General features: G+C 40.4%; 1 protein-coding gene across 1 annotated transcript; it reads left to right on the top strand.

Moving 5' to 3' along the window:
* Window positions 1-16478: 16478 nt before the first annotated feature.
* On the top strand, window positions 16479-19574 carry LOC115670282 (zinc finger CCCH domain-containing protein 66-like). Its single transcript, XM_030591519.2, has 2 exons — window positions 16479-16498; window positions 17023-19574. Exon 2 carries the CDS (start codon window positions 17051-17053, stop codon window positions 19208-19210), a length of 2160 nt encoding a protein of 719 aa, XP_030447379.1. The 5' UTR covers window positions 16479-16498; window positions 17023-17050; the 3' UTR covers window positions 19211-19574.
* Window positions 19575-20583: the final 1009 nt, after the last annotated feature.

Genomic DNA, 20583 nt, shown 5'->3' with positions numbered 1-20583 from the left:
ACTTAGTTTAATAGATCACGCCAATCGCATGCTAAGAAATAGCAAGATCAGGATCCATGCTTGATCTTAATGAAAATATAATTTCACAAACGGTTTCCGCGTCGTGATTGGCTCGATCTATCACGCTTGTGTCCAATAGTTTTTTTCTCACCAACCTTCTCTAATCTAATGCTTCACGCTGGACCAAAAAGCATCGATATCGCCCGTGCTTTGGCCGAGCCTATAGCGAGCCTAAGACAGCGTGCTCAAGTCTACATTTCCCAAGTCCACCCGATTTAGCTATTTCCCCCCTCTTGAGCCAGGTCCAATGTGAAAAACTTTTGCCTCAGCCCGCCACTTGTACGATTAGCGGTAGGGGTGAGCATGATTCCAGGTTCCAAGATATGCAGGGTAGATTTCAGGTTTCAAAAATTGGGGAATCTGTTTCGACGGGTAGATTCCAGGTTCTAAGTAGGTGGAACCTGGAACCTGGAATCTAGAACCTGGAATCTGAAACCTAAATAAGTTTTTTGTGTTTTTTCTTGGTCTATGTTTTCATGTGATCCTGTAGTGTTTCATGGTATTAGATGATGAATGTATAATCTGAAACCACTAGTCTGAGCTTTCATTTCATGATTTGTTAATGTTTCATATTTTTTGTGTATCTAAATAGAAGTTGTGATTAGTAGATCAAAGCAGCAAGTGGTGAAACCTAGGTAAACCCTGGAACCAACCTGGAACCTGTGATAGGGTAGGTTCCAAATTCCAAAAAATGAGAAACCTATTCTCGTGGATAGATTCCAGGTGGAACTTGTACGGAACATGGAACCACTCACCCTCAGTATCGATTCACGCAATGACTTCTCATTTTTATTGTATATTTGAATTATAATACCAGGACAAATAGTCTTTTATATTCTCTTTGGTGAATAGCTCGGTATTATTGCGTTCATTTTCATTTTGTTTAACTAAAAATGAAATTAAAAAAAAAAGAACCTATTAGACCCTAGAACCTATGACAGGGTAGGTTTCAGATTCCAAATTCCGATGAGTAGGTTTTGATGTAGCTAGCAAGGATCACCTAGAGGGGGGTAAATAGGTGATCTTAAACAATTTTTGATAATTTATGCGGAAACAAAATAAATCACAGTAGAGTCTGAATAAAATTCAGATTCAAGACATATTATAAAGACGGTGCTCTTGATGTGCAGAATGTAAAGCAAGAGATAAGAGATAGAGAATCTGCACACAAGTTTATAGTGGTTCGGCTTATAGCAAGCCTACGTCCACTCTCCCACGCTTACAGCCTACCGGCTAGATTTCACTATGTAATCAAGAGGAATTACAACTTCTGAGTGTTAACACTTTTGTGTATGATAGGACTCTCTATCTTACACAATCACTCTTTCAAAGTGTCCATCAAGATCTTTAATGTTTGGCTTAGAACGACAAGAGAAATTATTGGAGTATGCTCAGACTTTGGACTTGTTGATTCTTGATTCTGTTTATCCTTCTGCTATTCGTTGATCTCCTTAAATACTCCTCTACTTCCAAAACTAGCCGTTGGACAGCATTTAGAGGATCATCTTCCAATCTTCACCTTGGACAGATTTGTATAGAAAGGATTGAGTAGCCGTTGGATAACAGATTCTGAATCCCGCTGATTCTGGTCGCCCATACAATCAGAATCTTGGTTTCCATAAGTAGAGCTTTGTCCGTTGTAATGCATTCTTGTCGTGATGTTTGATTGTCAATCAATTTGATTTAGATTGAGACAATCAGAACATTCCTTCTGTGAAATCCATGCCGGATCACTAGTTTGTTGTGATATGTTACGAATTAACGTACGAAGAAATTCTGCGTCTCGCATCTGAAGAACCTGCGTCTGCGTCGATTAATTTCTTCGTCTGCATCTGCATCTGAATAACTTCTGCTTCTACATCTGCATCTGAATAACTTCTGCGTCTGAATATCAGAATCTAGATTATGTGGGTCTTCAAAAACATACTTGACAGTTTGTAAAGTCTAAATAACTTTCTTCTGAGCTTCCAGAATATACAGACCTGGAATAAAATTGTTCAGAATAAGTATCAGATTTACAATAACATAGAAGGTTTTGTCAACTTCAAAATCAATAGGAGTTTTCCTCAACAATCTCCCCCTTTTTGATGGTGACAAAACTTTCTTTGCAGATTGAATTATTTTGAAAATAAATAAACATATTAAGCTCATGAAACACAGATTGAAAGAGCAAACTCTGTTGATATCTGTGTCTTTCTTCCTTTGAATATAACCTGCAATTCTGCACATAATTTCTCCCCCTTTTTGTCATCAGCAAAAAGATAATAATAGAGAGAATAAGGTACTGAGATTTAACTAATCAACCAGTCTAACAATAAGTACGAGATATATTACAGACCAATTGAACAATGGAGAGAAAAGTTAAAAAACAGGCTATTTTTTAGGAGTACGAATCATTTGAAAATTGTCCAATATTGAGACAGCCTCCTCAATCTTCGAACTGCATTGACTGATGGCCTTATCCATGTTGGATGAGCACATAGTAATGGCTTCCTCTAATGCTGCTTTATCTGCTGCTGCCTGAAGTTGTTGAGCCTTGGTGTTTTCCTCAATAATATTCTGTAGATTCTACATATGTTGTTCTAGAGCAGCTTGCTTGTCTTTAATCTCAAGCAGAATAGAAAGTATGTTCTGATTTACTAATGGCTGACCTTGGACATTAGCTTCCTCAGACTGATTGTACCCTGTGGCTGATTCTGGTGGAATCTCCCCCTGAACAGGTGATGGATCTTCAGAAACATGTTCTGCATGAATGGATTCTGAAACCTTGGGATCTGGTTCAGGAACATGTTCTGAGCCTCCTGTTTCAAAGTGTTCAGCTTCTGCTTCATCATTTTCATCTTGCAGAAGAATTTTACACTTTTTGCTGTACACTTTTATTGGGGTAGGAGAATCAGGCTGCTTGCTGGCTGAACTTGTTCTTTTCCTTGGCTCCTTTTTTTTCTGAACTTTCTTGCCAACAGATTTTACCTTTGACTTTTGAGCCTCTTTTCCTTTTACTATGTCCCTTATATCTTCAAATTTCTTCATTTTGGAGAGCATTCTTTCTCCAACAAACATACGAGGAAGCATAGTTTCTCGCAACTCACCAGAAATAGATATATTGAGATACATGAAGATACGAGTGATTAAAGCTCCATACGGCAGATGACCCTTATCCTTCTGTAATGCTCTGTACATATGGAATATGATGAGGTGAGGGAGAGAAAAGGATTGACCTGTCAAGATAGCCCAAATGAGCTTGATCTTTGATTTGGATAGGTCAGTTTTTGAGGCATCTTTTGGCTTCAAACAGTTTATTATGATCTTATGCAAGATCACAGATTGTCTTGATAAGTCAGAATAGGAGAGATGACGCTTTGATCCTTGAGCAAAATTTCGATTTTCAGAAGCTATCTGAGAAGCTTCTTCAAGATTCACTGCCAATGGAGTAAAAGTGGAGTGTGTGGCTCCAATTATCCTTGCCAACGCATGCGCCTTTAAATCAACCTTCTTGTCTCCAACAGTAAACTGTATCCAATTTGGTGACAGAATTGAAAGATTGGAATAGAAGTAGGCAGTTAATTCAGCATAAGTATCGGCAGATTGAAGACAAAATTCATAAATCCCTAACTTTTCAAACAGGTGCTGTACAGAAATGCCAGCCTTCTCCGGGTATTCAAAATCCACAATTCTATTGTTCATTACTCCTCTAGCAAGTAACAACTTGTAGTACATTTGATGCGCAGTGCTTCTGAACAAGCCTCCTGTTTCAAGCAAACCAGATGCTATTCCCACCTTTATCTCAAAAGTCTCAAAAAATCGTGCATCATCATCAGGAACAACAAATTTTGAAGCACTAGTGGATTTAGGGCTTACATGAACCGATTTCTTTTCAAAAAGAGTTGAAGCTTCTCCAACTTTTTCTTTGCCCTTTCTGGAGGAAGTCTCTTGTGGGGTAGAACGGGTTGGAACTTGTCCAGATTTAGTGCAGTATTCAGAATAGGTTTTCACAAGGTGAGTTTCAGAGCGAAGATCGTTGTCTTTCAGACAAGCACGAAGAGCCGACTCAGAGGCATGATGCCTTTTCAACCTTTGATAATGTTCCCACACATGTTTAATGCTTCTGAACCGAAAGTCAGTTTTACCAGACGATTTTGGTGGAGACGATCGCTGAGGTGTTGATGCTTCAGAAGGGTCTGCAGGATGATCGGATTCTGAGTCTGAAACTTCCAAATATTCCGCCGGTGCGGTAGATTTTGAGTCTTGATTGAGAATACGAGAAGATCTTCTATGGGCCACCATCTTGACCGGCATTATGATCACCTTTGGAGACGAAAGTTTTGATCTTTGGAGGAAGAAGAGGAGAGTCTCTGAATATCGGAAGGGTTTTGAGAGTGAAAAATCGTACTGATGGGGTTTTAAGAAGGACGGGTTTAAAAAGGAGGTGGATAACTTTTGGAAGGAAAAATTACTTTTAGAAAATAAAAAGATATCCCAAACAAATAGGAAGAAAATATACTCTTTGAAGCTTAACCGAGCATGATGATACCATAACAATATATTAAACACATTTTATCAGATAAATTAGAATACATACCTGATTTGCTTCCAAAAGTAATGATTATAAAAATATCCTGCCAAAAATGCCAAAAATATACCCGCAAAAAATTTGAATAAGGAATGTACCTTTCTTTGTGAGTCTGAAAAATGTTCAGACTGAGAATACTTGAGTCTGAAAAATTCCTGTCTATCAAATACTTCAAGAAAATGGATAAATGATGCACAGTTTCTCTCTTATGAATTCAAATGAAGATTTATCAAGAGGTTTTGTAAATATATCAGCTAATTGATTCTTAGAATCAATGAATTGAATATTTACATCACCATTTTGAACATGATCTCGAATAAAGTGATGCTTGATTTCAATATGCTTAGCTCGAGAATGAAGAATTGGGTTCTTTGTCAAATTGATTGCACTTGTGTTGTCACATTTGATTGCAACACTTGACTCTTCAATATCAAAATCTTGTAATTGCTGCTTCATCCACAGAATCTGTGCACAGCAACTTCCCAATGCTACATATTCTACTTCTTCTGTAGAAAGTGCAACTGTATTATGCTTCTTTGAGTACCAGGATACTAACATATTCCCAAGCAGTTGACATGTACCTGATGTACTTTTCCTGTCCACTTTACATCCAGCTAAATGAGCATCAGAATATCCAGTAAGAGTAAAATCTGAATCTTTAGAATACCAAAGACCTAACATTGGATATGTTCCAATGTATTTGATTATTCTCTTTACTGCAGAAAAATGAGATTCCCTTAGGTCTGATTGAAATCTCACACACATACAGACACTAAAAAGAATGTCAGGTCTAGATGCAGTTAAATACAATAATGAACCTATCATGCTTCTATATACCTTATGATCAACCTTTTTACCATTTTCATCTTTGTCCAGTTTGGATGAATGAGACATGGGAGTGTCTGTCTTCTTGCAATTCTGTAATCCAAACTTCTTGATAATCTCCTTTGTATACTTCTCTTGGCAAATGAATGTACTATCTTTGGTTTGTTTCACTTGAAGGCCAAGAAAGAATGATAATTCTCCCATCATACTCATCTCGAACTCGTTCTGCATATTCTTTGAGAATTCCTTGCATAGCAGTTCGTTAGAGGATCCAAAGATTATATCATCAACATAAATTTGAACAAGTAGGAAATCCTTACCCTTTTTCTTAACAAATAAAGTTGTATCAACCTTACCTTTGGTAAAACCATTTTGCAGAAGGAAGTTACTTAACCTTTCGTACCAAGCTCTGGGTGCTTGTTTCAGACCGTAAAGAGCCTTCTTGAGTCTGTAGACATAATCAGTCTTTCTAGGTTCTTCGAAACCAGGTGGTTGTTCCACATATACTTCTTCTTTGATATATCCATTCAGAAAAGCACTTTTCACGTCCATCTGAAACAATTTAAAGTTATGGAAACAAGCATAAGCTAATAGTAGCCGAATGGCTTCTAACCTTGCAACTGGTGCATATGTTTCATCATAATCTATGCCTTCTTCTTGAGAATAGCCTTTTGCAACCAGTCTTGCTTTGTTTCTTGTAACTTTCCCTTTGTCATCCAGTTTTGTTTCTGAATTCCCATTTTGTTCCAATTACTGGATGATTTTTGGGTCTTGGCACAAGCTCCCATACTTTATTGATTCTGAACTGCTGAAGTTCCTCCTGCATAGCATCGATCCAGCTTTCATCTGATAAAGCTTCACCAACTTCTTTTGGTTCTATTTCTGATATCAATGCCAAGTTGCTGATGTTCTCTTTGTGTTTGGATCTTGTCTTGATGCCATCTTCTATTTCTCCAATGATGAGGTTCTTCGGATGACTGGATTTATGTTTCCAGTTTTTGTCAAATCTTTCCTTCTGAAAATCTGCAGACTCTGAACTTTCTGGTTGAGTTTATATTGCATCTTCTTTTCCTTCTTTTTCTTCTGATACTGATTGTTGATGATCTTCTGATAATTCTTGAATGTTGGGAGATGTTCAGATTCATCTCTGTGAGTCTGAATATTTTCTTCAAACCTTACATTCATTGATTCTTCAACAGTCTGAGAGTTCTTGTTGAAGACTCTGTATGCTTTGCTTGAAGTAGAATATCCAAGGAAAAATCCTTCATCTGCTTTCTCATCAAACTTACCAATGCGGTCATTTGGATTTTTCAGAATATAGCATTTACAACCAAACACACGAAAATATGAAATGTTGGGCTTTCTACCTTTGTAAAGCTCATAGGGGGTTTTCTCAAGAATGGGTCTGAGAAAAGCTCTGTTAATGATATAGCATACTGTAAAAACTGCATCTGCCCAGAAATAAAAAGGAATTTTGCTTTCAATCAACAGAGTTCTTGCCATTTCTTGCAAAGAACGATTTTTCCTCTCCACAACACCATTTTGTTCTGGTGTATAAGGAGTAGAAAAATTGTGTTGAAAGTCATTTTCCTCACAAAAATCTGAAAAACTTTGATTTTCAAATTCTCCCCCATGATCAGTTTTAATGCAGGAAATGGAATAGCCCATTTCATTTTGAACTCGTTTTGCAAATTTTGAAAAATATGAAAATGTTTCACTTTTATGAGCAAAGAAGAACACCCAAGTAAATCTTGTGAAGTCATCAATAATGACTAAGCAATATTTCTTACCACCAATACTCTGTGTTCTGGTTGGTCCAAATAGATCCATATGAAGAAGCTGCAAAGCACAATTAGTGGAAACATGATGAATAGACTTGAAAGAACTTCTTACTTGTTTTCCTAGAGTGCAGGTATTGCATAACTCTGTTTTCTTGTATTTCAAATCTGGTAGACCTCGAACCAGTTTCTTGTTTGAGATCTTTGAGATTTGTTTCATACTGATATGCCCCAATCTTCGATGCCATAGATCTTCATCCTCTTTGATTGAGATCAAGCAATGAGTGAAGTGTGGATTGACATCTAGAAGATAGATATTGCCATGTCTTCTTCCTGTAAATGTTTGAGAAGAATCTTTGCTTGTCCCTGAGCATGTATCTTCTTGAAAGTTGATTCTGAATCCTGTATCACATAGTTGGCTTATGCTTATCAAGTTATAGTTGAGTCCTTTCACCAAAGAGACATCATTGATTGTAAGTCCTCCAATTTCAACTGTTCCTTTGCCAACGATTTTTCCTTTGGTATTTCCTCCAAAGGAAACTTTACCACCATTCAAACTGTGTAAATCAACGAATATGCTTGGATCTCCTGTCATATGTCTAGAGCATCCACTGTCTAGGTACCACTTCCTTTTTCTCTTTGTGGTAACCTGCAAAAATCACAACATCTCAAGTTTTCTTTGGTACCCAAATTTGTTTGGGTCCTTGAGTATTAGTATAAGCTGTCTTAACAAAATCTCTTCTAACAGGTCTCCAGACCTTAGGACATTCATTCTCAAAATGTTGTGGATCTCCACATTTTGAGCACCTGAGTGCACTTCGGCCAACAGGTTTTACAAAATTCCTTTTGAAATGGTTTTTATAAGCTTGTCGAGGAGGTCTTTGTTTTAATCTCTCCTTGACCTTTGGAAAATCAATCAAGCTATCACTTTCCTTCACAAATCCGAGACCAGATTTGTTGTAGTAAGGAATTTGGATAGAAAGGATATGCTTCAAGGTTTCTGAACCCTTTGAAAACTTGGAAGTAATTTCTGAAACTTGCTTTTTCAAAACCGCATTTTCTTTGGAAAGAAAATCTCGACTTTTCTTGACTTGATGAAATTCTTTTTGAAGGAAATCGATTTTTTCTTTTTGTGAAACATCTTGTTGCCTCAGTGATGAATTTTCCTTTTTCAAAGAAGAGATGCATTTAAGAGCAGTCTTGAATTCAAAGCATAATTCATCAATGTAATTCGATACTTCAATAGGCATGTCAGAATATTTTACCTCAATCTCCACTTTGGGATCAGAATCTGAATCTGAGTCTGAGTCTGACTTAGCCATTAGACAGAAATTTGAGATATCTTCATCACTGTCTTCACACTCTGTGTCACTCCAGGTTTATGCCTTTAAGGCCTTCTTTGCTTTCTCAAACTTGGTCTTCTTTTTCAGAAGTGGACAATTTGGCTTAATATGTCCACGTTTCTTACAATGAAAGCATATAACATCCTTCGATCTCTCTGTTTCATCGAAAGACTTCTTCTTCTCAAAAGGCTTCTTACCTCTTAGGTTTCTTCCTTTGATCTTCATTTTCTTATACTTCTTTATAAAGAGAGCTAGTTCTTCATCATCAACGTCTTCATCTTCAGAATCTGCATCAGAATCAATGTTAGTCTTCAAAGCAATTGATTTATTACATTTAGATTCAATCTCCTCATTCCGTTTCTCAGTCTCATATGATTGAAGAGTTCCAATTAACTCATTTACTGATAGAGGCTTGATCCTTTGTGTCTCTCGAAGAGATGTTTTGATGTTATCCCACTGATTTGTCAGTCCTCTCAACAGTTTGTTGACTTTCATTGCATCTGGAACTGGTTGTCCTTGATAAGCAAGACCGTTTACTATATCAGTAAACCTGTCATACAAATCAGCAATTGATTCTCCATGCTTCATTTTGAAGGATTCATATTGACCAAACAAAAGATTGATTTGAGTTTCCTTGGCTCGATCTGTTCCTTCATAAGTGACAAGGAGAGTATCCCAGATTTCCTTAGCTGATTCACAAGCAGCAATTTTTTTATATTCAATAGGAGATAAAGCACAATAGAGAGAATAAATTGCTTTGGAATCTAAGGTTTCTCTTTTGGATATCTCAGTTTGAGATAATGGAGGATCTGTTGCTATGCTTGCTTCTGCCTTTTCTTTTGAATCAGAAGATCTTGGATTGACTCCTCTGATGATGACATCCCATTACATGTGATCAATTGACTTTATGAATGCCTTCATCTTATTCTTCCAGACACTATATTCCTTGCCATCGAAATATGGTGGTCTGTTGTTGCTCTGTCCTTCAATGAGCCCTGGAGCACCATAGCTAGCCATATAGATCGTTAGCTCAGAAGTAAGACACTTCAATAAATGAGTTACCTGCTCTGATACCAATTGATGTAGCTAGCAAGGATCACCTAGAGGGGGGGTGAATAAGTGATCTTAAACAATTTTTGATAATTTATGCGGAAACAAAATAAATCACAGTAGAGTCTGAATAAAATTCAGATTCAAGACAGATTATAAAGACGGTGCTCTTGATGTGCAGAATGTAAAGCAAGAGATAAGGGATAGAGAATCTGCACACAAGTTTATAGTGGTTCGGCTTATAGCAAGCCTACGTCCACTCTCCCACGCTTACAGCTTACCGGCTGGATTTCACTATGTAATTAAGATGAATTACAACTTCTGAGTGTTAACACTTTTGTGTATGATAGGACTCTCTATCTTACACAATCACTCTTTCAAAGTGTCCCTCAAGATCTTTAATGTTTGGCTTAGAACGACAAGAGAAATGATTGGAGTATGCTCATACTTTGGACTTGTTGATTCTTGATTCTGTTTATCCTTCTGCTATTCGTTGATCTCCTTAAATACTCCTCTACTTCCAAAACTAGCCGTTGGACAGACATTTAGAGGATCATATTCCAATCTTCACCTTGGGCATGATTTGTATAGAAAGGATTGAGTAGCCGTTGGATAATGTATTCGAATCCCGCCGATTCGTCGCCCATACAATCGAATCTTGGTTTCCATAAGTAGAGCTTTGTCCGTTGTAATGCATTCTTGTCGTGATATTTGATTGTCAATCAATTTGATTTAGATTGAGACAATTAGAACATTCCTTCTGTGAAATCCATGCCAGATCACTAGCTGTTGTGATATGTTCTGAATTCTGCGTCTGAAGAAATTTTGCGTCTGTATCTGAAGAACTTCTGTGTCTGCATCTAAGGAATTTCTGCGTCTGATTAATTTCTTCGTCTGCATCTGCATCTGAATAACTTCTGCTTCTGCATCTGCATCTGAATAACTTCTGCGTCTGAATATCAGAATCTAGATTATGTGGGTCTTCAAAAACATACTTGACAGTTTGTAAAGTCTGAATAACTTTCTTCTGAGCTTCCAGAATATACAGACTTGGAATAAAATTGTTCAGAATAAGTATCAGATTTACAATAACATAGAAGGTTTTGTCAACTTCAAAATCAAAAGTAGTTTTCCTCAACAGGTTTTAGGTTCCAAAAGAGGAGGAATCCGTACCCAATGATAAGTTCTAGGTTTCAAATAGAACCTATAAGAAATATGAATCTAGAATCGCTCACTCTTAATCGGCGGCCCTCTCGGATTCATCCGGACAATCAGGTCCGGTGTTGGGTCTACGTGAAACGGTAAAAGCACCCTTTTCCATCCTACCCTATAGACGAGCTATCAAAAGTAAACATAGTCGAACAATCTAGGTCATTTCAGAGGTGGCCCGTGTGCCTTTTTGGACGCAACGCTCCGCGCAGAATTCAGTGGGAAGTGGCGTCCTCGAAGTCTTTGCTGCATCCAATGCATTTCGTCGTCGGCGTCAGAGACACGAAGATTCTTGGACATGGATGATTGGTCGGCCCCAAGCACTGACATCACATCCATGTTTCTTGTCTGTCAACCTTCGCGTCCATCGATCAATCCCACTCCTTAAAACTTCTCGGCAGCTCATCGAGATGACTTTTAAGCCTTCCTTTTTCTGCGTTCAACTTTGGTGTGGATTGGATATGTATTGATCGATAAAGCCCCTTTTCCTTCAGTAGGGAAAACGAATCTCGCTTGACTTAAGTCAACCCACGTCATTTTCCATTTCCAAGTCACGTCTAAAAAGATGGCTGGCAAAGTTTAACCCACTTTCCTAAGGATGGTCATTTGTAGAGGGTTTATTATTATTGGGAGGGGAGACTTCTTTTCGCTCCAGCGGTAAGACGGTGTCTTGGCCGACTTTTACGCACCTCGATCGGTCCATCTTTCCTGGCCCTCTTAAGGGCGCATTTCTCCATATCGGCTTAGTGCATTCTTGATTTTACTCCTCCGGCACTCCTAACAAGACTTGAACCCAGAACCATAAAAAGAGAAGCAAACTTCCGTTCCATCTAAGCCGGCGTCTTATTGGTTGGTGAGATTGAAAAAGTCTTTGAGAAAGGTCATGGCATTGGCAAGCCTCAAGAAACCCACCCAACCAATTGAAAACTATAAGAACCATTGGGGGATTGCCTCAGTGACCACCCTTTCCACTTGAAAAGGGGGAAGATAGAGGGTTCGATTTCCCCGAAGCACCTGACTTACAGAAAAAACAGGATAGAATCAGACCCAAGAAAAAATAAAAAAAATTTATAAGGCTATAAACATGACTCGTTTGCACTTATGTATGTATGCTTTGACAATTTTTTTTCCCAAAAAAATTCTATTATAATGGAAAAAGTTTAGAGACACGCAATTTTTATTAACAAGAAAACCCATCTTAAACAGGTAAGATTTAAACCAATGAATACCCACTGACCTTGTAAGTAAGACCGTGCATGCAATTTACAAAGAACGCAAAGCTACCAATTATCCGAGGGTACGTTGATTTTTACATACAACATTGTTGATTTTCTCCGTTGAACTTCGAATTGATATCCTGTTGTAATTTCTTTCTTTCTCTCCTTCCTTCTTTCTCCTTTTCTCTTCGGACTATATTTTCTCCATCCGGGCTAAGAGAAAGTTCCTCCAATCAATCTCTATCTGATAGGTTACAAATTATGAACATTACTCACGTGCAAACTTAACTAAATATGAATATTGCCCGATGTCTGTACTCGTAATCCTCCAAAGTAGATGGGCTTGAACATGCGGGCACTTCTGGAAGAGACCCGTTTTTCGACGGTGCACTCTCGATGAACGGCTCGGATTTATCACTTCCCGATCGGACGGCTCATCACCTTGCCAACGAGCAGTAGAATTTGCTCCGTTATTTTATTTTTTTTTAGCGCGCGTTATTAATATCAAGAGGCTGTTATTAACCGATTTATTTATGTTTTTTCGGGACGAAGCTGTTTCAAATGGACCCAAAAAAAAAAACAACGCAAATTCCGCAGACAAGGACTGCGCGACAGAGACATCCTATAAAGTAGAGAAACCATCGAAATCCTCTCTCTCTCTCTCGTCGATGAATTCAACGTTGGCTTGTTGCGCACATCATGCGAAGGATTGTCCTGTCCCGCCTTTGAAAAATTGGATTATCTTCGCTGATCAGCGATCGCGACAATTATATCGCACTACTTTAATCGAATCGATGTGTCTCCGTTTCAATCCGTGACGGGGACATAAATTAGAATGGAGAACCGAGTTTTTCCTTAAGGTAGAATAATCCGACCCGATTGGAAAAATATAAGTGTTTGTCGGGGGGCTGGCGATTCTTGACGCGGACAGACGCTTATCCCGATGCCCGACTGAGATCGGAATACGGCCTTTCCCAAGACAAAATGATATTACCCGAAATTCGAATCTTGTAGAAAGTACTGCCGTAAGCTATCGGCGTAAACATGTCGGTCCGACATTTTTAGCCATCGAACATTTGTTCGCCTATTTTGCTAGGACCGGATTCTTAGAGTAATCTTATGGAAAAAGGATTAGCGTCGAGTAAAGTGCGACGGATTTTATCGGATTTCCGAGTTTGTTGCCGCGAACGCCGGATAAGAACTAGTTTTCTCCATTAGCCCTTTTTACCCCGTAGTTTGATTTAAGTATTCAGCACGAAATTATCATTTGATCGATTGCTATTTTTCATGAAAAAGATTATTTCTCTAAGAATATTTACGCCTCTAACTTTAGTGCAGAGGCAAATAATTTTGGTATAAGAAAATATTCAAATTAAATAAATGCATCGAAATCGATCAAGGGCTATGAAGATTGCTCTTACAACGTATTGGCGGCTGTCCCGGTCGCAGTGTTCGGTCGAGACGATCAAAGCATAGTCAGTATACAATTTATCCCGTTTTAACCTATCCGACATTATTAAATGCTGCCGAAAATGTCAGGATGTATTTTAGTTCGATTTCGAATTTAAGATTTCACGACAAGTGTTTAGTCTCGCGCGTACCATATAGAATTAGGGAATCATCTTGGCGATAAGCTATTGTATTACGAAAACACTTCTAATCTCTCGGAAAGGCATAAATTCGTGCATTTACTTCTTAGCCGTTTTAAATATTTTGTGTGGAAAGTCTTTTAAAAGTAACGTTGCATGCACCACTATTATGACCTGTTCGAATTGAGTTTTTTCTCCATAAAAAAAAAAATCCATCGCAAGAATATAGATAGTGCGGGCAAATGCACTAATAAAATCAACAAGAAGTTAATAAATAATCTTAGAAAAGATTGTTATGCATGATCCGACATTAATCTTATCGGACCTTCTCGACTCCTTCGCGATTGGATAATATATACTAGCTCTCGCAAAGAAATAGTTACGAATCCGTCCTGAGATGGATTGGATTTTACCTTCTTGAGATGGATTTCTTGCCATAAAAAGGAAAAATCTACAGAGTTATTTCTAAAAAAAATCAAATTTTTTTTATATTGCGAGTTTCTAAATTAAAAATGATGGCACATCATCTAATGGTCTTTGAATTTTTACACATCCATTACATTCGTTGCAAATCTAAATTAAAATTGACCAAATACTCTTCTAAAATAAATATACACATCGAGATAACTTTTTGAGCACTCTCTCGTTCAGATATATATATCCGAACTGAAATAATAACATGCGAAATTAATTTTTCGTGAAGCAGAAAGTGGTAGGTAAATGTTCTATATATACTATAAAAAGGACTCTAGACTATATTTAAAATGGCTGGCTCCGTATGACCATACGAATTCTAACAAATCTAACAGCCCACATTGATTTTATCGGGTTATACACACTCACCTATTCTTTTGTATACAGTATGGACCCGCCACAGTTAATTTTGCGGACGGACCATGTAACTTGTGTTGTGGAATTATAGGTATAGCTTATTAATTATATGTCACTAGGACATAACAATTACGCCAATTTTAAGATGAGAAGTATGGATGAGTACGTAGTCCGCGTAATATTTATATATATATATATTAGCTACCTACCTAACTAAATAAAATAATAACTCTAGCTAGCCCTTCTTTATATAAAAAGCACATGCCAAATTTAGTGTCGATGGGGCATATTAATTAAAATGGATAGTTCCAAAGCCATTTGACTTCTGACCCGATAATTACCATACATTTTAAACAAAATATCTTGTATTATCGCAAGACGTTTCGACGAACTATAAGTATAATATACATAATTAAAAGTTCATGCCACCGCGTAACATCTATTTTGGGAATTTTTTTTTTGTGCGCGTGTAATCATTTCTAAAATGGTTGGAATCGTAAAACAATAACATCAACATATTTTTATCGAATTATAATCATTAAATTTTCGCAAAGCGTAATAAACTATTTAGCTAATAAAAATATAAATACTTCCCTAGTTTAAAAAAAAAAAAAGAGGGAAAAGAAAAGAAAAGAAAAGAAAATTGAGGGGAAAAAAAAGAGAGAAATAAAGGCTACAAAAAAAGGGGAACGGTTCGACCGAACCTAACTTTGGTCCCGCTTTTTGATCCGCGTCACTCATTGGTCCAGGACTCGAGAGTCAAAGGACTACTCCGGGAACACTTCTTCCAATGAGAAACGTCTGTCATCGAGATAAAGAAGGAAGCGCGGTCACCCTAGCCTTCCTCGTCGAGGGGGGGGGGGGGGGTGGGGTTCGACCAATCACGTCCATTCAGATCTCGCTTTCGCAAACATCTTTTGACGGTGGAAGTGCGTCCACGTCATCCGCAATAGGACCAAAACGCGTGTGGCGTGACCCAACCCCTGCCCCCGCCCGCGCAGGGATAGAAAGAACTCTACGGAAAAATAAAATGAAAATTGTACGGTTTATGGAGAATTTTTAGTGACTTAAAGGTCATCTCGATCTCGATCGTTGATCAGGTGGATCTCACAGTAAACGCGCAATAATCCCTCATTCACAGAATGCAGCGAACATTATACAACCGACCGATTGATTTCATTATCGACGCGACCTATATCTCGATCGACTTTTTAATATTACGGGTGAGCGATTCGCTCCTCCTCGTGCCGGGCCCCGACGAGGCGGACGCCCCCCAATGAGCCCCGGGAGGCGGGTACGGACCTAATGAACAGTAGTCGTCGGATCATGTGGATCTCGGGTCCGGTCGGGCGGCTCCCCAGCCCCGCGAACATTCGATGATAATGTTCGGTGGATAAAATACTCTCTCCTTTGTCTGTTTTTTTGGGTGGGTTGGGGGAGAGAATGGTATCACTGTGACCAAACAGGACCTCCTTGTGGTGTGGGGCTGCGGCTGCGAGGGCCGGTGGCGCACAGAATCCGACACGTGGACTTCGACTATTCGGAAGAGGATTAGATATTATTGAAATCCCCACCCCCTACCTCCCCTCCCCCCCTGTTCGTGTTTGCCTGCGCCCGGACACACATGTAATTCCAAGTGCATTTGGGGGCGAATTTTCGCTGCATTTGAGTTTCATTTCGGCTTCGCGTACGAGAGGGAGAGGGAGAGAGAGAGAGGGAGGGAAAGAAAGCCCAAAAAAGGAGCCATTTTTACACGCAGAGAGAGGGAAGGAGGAGAGCTTTGGTTCGTTCATAAAGGCTGGCTTTTTTTGACCCAGCGACGGAGGAGGCGAAAAGTCGATCGCTTTCTCTCTCTCTCTCTCTCTCTCTCTCTCTCTCTCTCTAGAAAGGAGGGGTGTGGGTATGGATTTTGGAGGTTGATAATCGGAGCTCGCCTTTCGTTTCCTTCGCCTGCGCTTGCTTGCTGCTGCTGCTGCTACTGCTACTGCTACTGCTACTGCTCTGTCGCTCGTCTGTGTGTTCCGAGGTCAGTTCTCTCTCACGCCTGGCTCTTTTCAAATGGGTCCTGGGGTCTTACGTTCTTGTTCTTGGGTGATCGGTGTTTTTGTGTGGGTGCTTTTGAGAGCGAGCGCATCTTTATGCGGGTCTGATCGTTGCCCATGTTCTGTTACGCGCATCTTTATGCGCTGTGAGCTTCTTGGTTTCGAATTCGCCGTTCGCCGATGCGGGTAGCGATTTGTGTTTCTTGTTGCCCGTCTCTGTCGATGCTATCGAGAAAAGAACTTGGATTTCTGCCCTGATTGCGAGAGTTTGTGTGCGGGTGACGGTATTTCATGACGTGCTTGTGTGTGACTAGGAATTTTGAGACGTTCGCTGTATCTGGGCATATGTGCTTCAGCTGTGCGGCTCTTTGATGATGATGATCCTTTGTTTCGTTTATTTTCCATGGGATGAATTCAGAGCCTCCGTAGCTTTTGAAAGATTTTCTTTTCCTCTTCTTTTTCCAGTCTTACGGCCTGATTAAAACTTTTGGATCGCAAAATTTGATAGGGAGTGTGTCTAGGTGCTGAATCTTTCCATGTGTGGCGGTTCGAAAGGGAAACCTACTCCGGGAAGCTCCATAAGGGAGAGTGAATTCGAGAAGCAGAGGATGGCGTCCTGTCAGTTTTCGATCCTGCTCGAGCTATCTGCTGCGGATGATCTGACGAACTTCAAGAGAGCAGTCGAGGAAGACGGCCACGATATCAACGAGTCGAGCTTGTGGTATGGTAGGAGGATCGGTTCGAAGAAGATTGGGCTTGAAGAGAGAACTCCCCTCATGATTGCCGCCATGTTCGGCAGTATGTCCGTGCTGGATTACATTATCAAGTCTGGCCGGGCCGATGTAAACAAGGCGTGCGGTTCGGATGGTGCTACCGCGCTTCACTGTGCTGCGGCTGGTGTCTCGGTACAATCTCCTGAGGTGATCAAGCTGTTGCTCGATTCTTCGGCGAATGCTAACTCCGTTGATGCTAATGGGAAACGAGCTGGAGACTTGATTTCTGAGGTCTCTGGTTTGCCCTTCAATTCGAGAAGGAAGGCTTTGGATGTCATGTTGACTGGTGATGGGACTGGTGAGTTTCTCGAGGAAACTTATAATTTGCCCGAGAATCTGGGTAGTCAAATTGAAGGAAACGAACAAAAAGAGAGTCCAACGGCGCGAGCTTCCAAGGATGGTTCTGAAAAGAAAGAGTATCCCGTCGACCTTTCTCTTCCGGACATCAACAATGGAATATATAGCACGGATGAGTTCAGGATGTATTCTTTCAAAGTGAAGCCTTGCTCGAGAGCTTACTCTCATGACTGGACTGAGTGTCCGTTTGTTCACCCTGGGGAGAATGCAAGACGGCGCGACCCTCGAAAATATCACTACAGCTGTGTGCCTTGCCCTGAGTTCCGCAAGGGGTCATGCAGGCAAGGTGATAGCTGCGAATATGCTCATGGTATATTCGAGTGCTGGCTTCACCCAGCTCAATATCGCACCCGTCTCTGTAAGGATGAGATCGGATGCACCAGAAAAGTCTGTTTCTTTGCCCACAAACATGAAGAGCTTCGTCCGTTGTATCCATCCACTGGTTCGGCGCTTCCTTCTCCGAGATCATATTCGCCTGTTGCTGCTTCTCTAGACATGGGATCATTGAGCCCTATTTCTCTCGGTTCTTCTTCAGTCCGGATACCGCCAACTTCAACGCCACCTATGAGTCCATCTGGGGCCTCTTCTCCTCTTGGTGGGTCGATGTGGAAAAGCCAAATTAATAGCGCTCCGCCTGGCTTGCAGCTTCCTGGTAGCAGGTTGAGAAGCGCATTGAGTGCTAGAGACATGGATTTAGATGTTGACTTGATCGGTCTAGAAAATAACTATCGTTTGCAGAAGCAGTTGCTTGAGCACTTTTCTGATCTGTCCTCTCCTTGTGGTTGGAACAATTCCTCGTCCACCACGTCGGCTTACCCTGAATATTCAGGTGACATGACTGGAGAAATGAGTAGATTAGGAGTAAAACCAAATAATCTTGAGGATAGTTTCAGGTCATTGGACCCGACCCTCTTGCCTCAGTTACAAGGGCTGTCCCTTGATGGCGCAGTATCCCAGCTGCAATCTCCTACTGGAATGAAGATTCGGCAGAACATGACCCAGCAGCTCTACTCGAGCTACACCGACAAGCTTTCATCCTCACCTAGGGCATTGCCGTCATTCGGAATCGATCCTTCCAGAGCTTCAGCAGCAGCCACTCTAAGTTCCAGGTCATTGGCATTCGCAAAAAGGAGCCACAGCTTCATTGAGCGGAGCACAGTGAACTGTCAGTCTGGATATTCGTCGAGCGCGGCTTCTCCAGCTGCAAGGATGTCATCCCATAACGACTGGGGCTCGCCGGATGGCAAACTAGACTGGGGCATTCAAGGGGTGGAGCTGAACAAGCTGAGGAAATCTGCATCGTTCGGGCTCAGGAGCAGCAGCAACCGCTTCCTTGCCTCTGCAGATTCTGCGACAGCAAGTTTAGGGGAACCGGACATGCCTTGGATTCAGTCCTTGGTCAAGGAAGCCCCACCGAAAAGCCCCGGCAATTTTGGAGGGGAGCATCAGCAGCAGCCGCAGCAGCAGCAGCAGCAGCAGCAGTATCATCTCAATTCCGGAGGTACTGAGCTGCTTCCAGCTTGGGTGGAGCAGTTGTACGCGGATCAGGAGCAGCTGGTGGCTTGAGATCAACATTGGCTTCTTACCTAACCACTATTAGTCATTTCCTTATTGCTTTAATTTTTTTCGTCTGAGTCAAGTATTAATGTAGCCGAACGAACTGGGAAATTAAATCTAGAGGGAAGATGGGAAGAAAAGAGCAGGATGGAAGGTTTCTGCTCGGTCCGAGAGTTCTCATAGTTTATATAGCATATCTCATTTTTTTTCCCTCCCAACGTTCTTGATTTGGTTCTCATCATGTTTTCGGGATGAGGCTTACGAACTCTGTAATCGTGTCTTGCTAAAAGAATCAGAGCTGCACCTGGTAAAGGTTGCGATACTACCGCCTGTTGGTGATAATAATAATAATAATTCGGACATTTAGTACCAAGTTCCATGTCTTGATTACTTGAGCAACAGTGGCGCTTCACTTCAGTCTCTCTTGGTATTGATTCTACTCTTTCACTGTTCAGGTGCAAAACTTGCTTTACCACCTAATGTCGAGCTTCAACTTGAAGCTTGCTTTGAATATTACACGGGAGGATCGTTGGAATGACCAGAGTCCAATCTCATCTCATCTGATGTTTCCCAACCTTATCACCTTTCGTTATTGTGGATTGGGTTTCTATGCTTTTGCATGGTTGGAAAAGCAAAAGCATCTCTAGACAAGGCTTTGAGAAAGGGTATAGATGAAACTAGGATCGACCTTTTGGAGATTTTCTAGGACTGAACGGGCGGAAGTTCAGGAGAAAAGGGCAAAAGGGGTTGAGATGATTCACTCGATGGGGTTTTGAACTTAAAACCACCAAAGGTTGCCAAAAGCTCTAGTGTTGCAGCCTTTTTTCGCCCTCTGCCTTTAACCAATATGGCTAGGGGTGGCCACCTGGCCGTGATTGGGCTGGCACGACCCGGGTGCCGGCCCGGCACGGGCCCGAGCCCGAGCCCCGCGTCATGTCTTAAATTTAAATAAAATCTTTTAGTGAAAAGATTTCAAACATTTAAATTAGCCTTTTATTTTCGAATAGTAAATAATACATGAATAATTGTGGAATATTAATGAAAAACACTCATTCCATTAAACACCAACGACGTACAAGTACTATTGACGATTGCACACAAATTACATCCAAGATAATGCCAACTAAAGGCGGTGCTTTCGGTCTTGTGTCTCTTGCCATGACTTTGATGATAAAGTTTCGTTCTTGTCCTCATCCTCAAGTTGAACACACTCAGCTAGAGTTATATCTTGCGATAACCAATCGTGCTCACAAATAGCAATTTCTACATTTTTTGTAATAAAGTTGCACATGTCGTCTTTCATGATCTGTTGGCTAGTACTGAACATGGGCTCAAATGGTACCGTAGAAGCCAGTGGGGCCAATAAGTCACGAGCCACAGTG

Source organism: Syzygium oleosum, unplaced genomic scaffold, assembly GCF_021117445.2.
Source record: "Syzygium oleosum isolate NSW1041296 unplaced genomic scaffold, Sole_v2.1 Sole_v2.19, whole genome shotgun sequence".
NCBI lineage: Eukaryota > Viridiplantae > Streptophyta > Magnoliopsida > Myrtales > Myrtaceae > Syzygium > Syzygium oleosum.
This window is presented reverse-complemented; position numbering and strand designations above follow the sequence as displayed.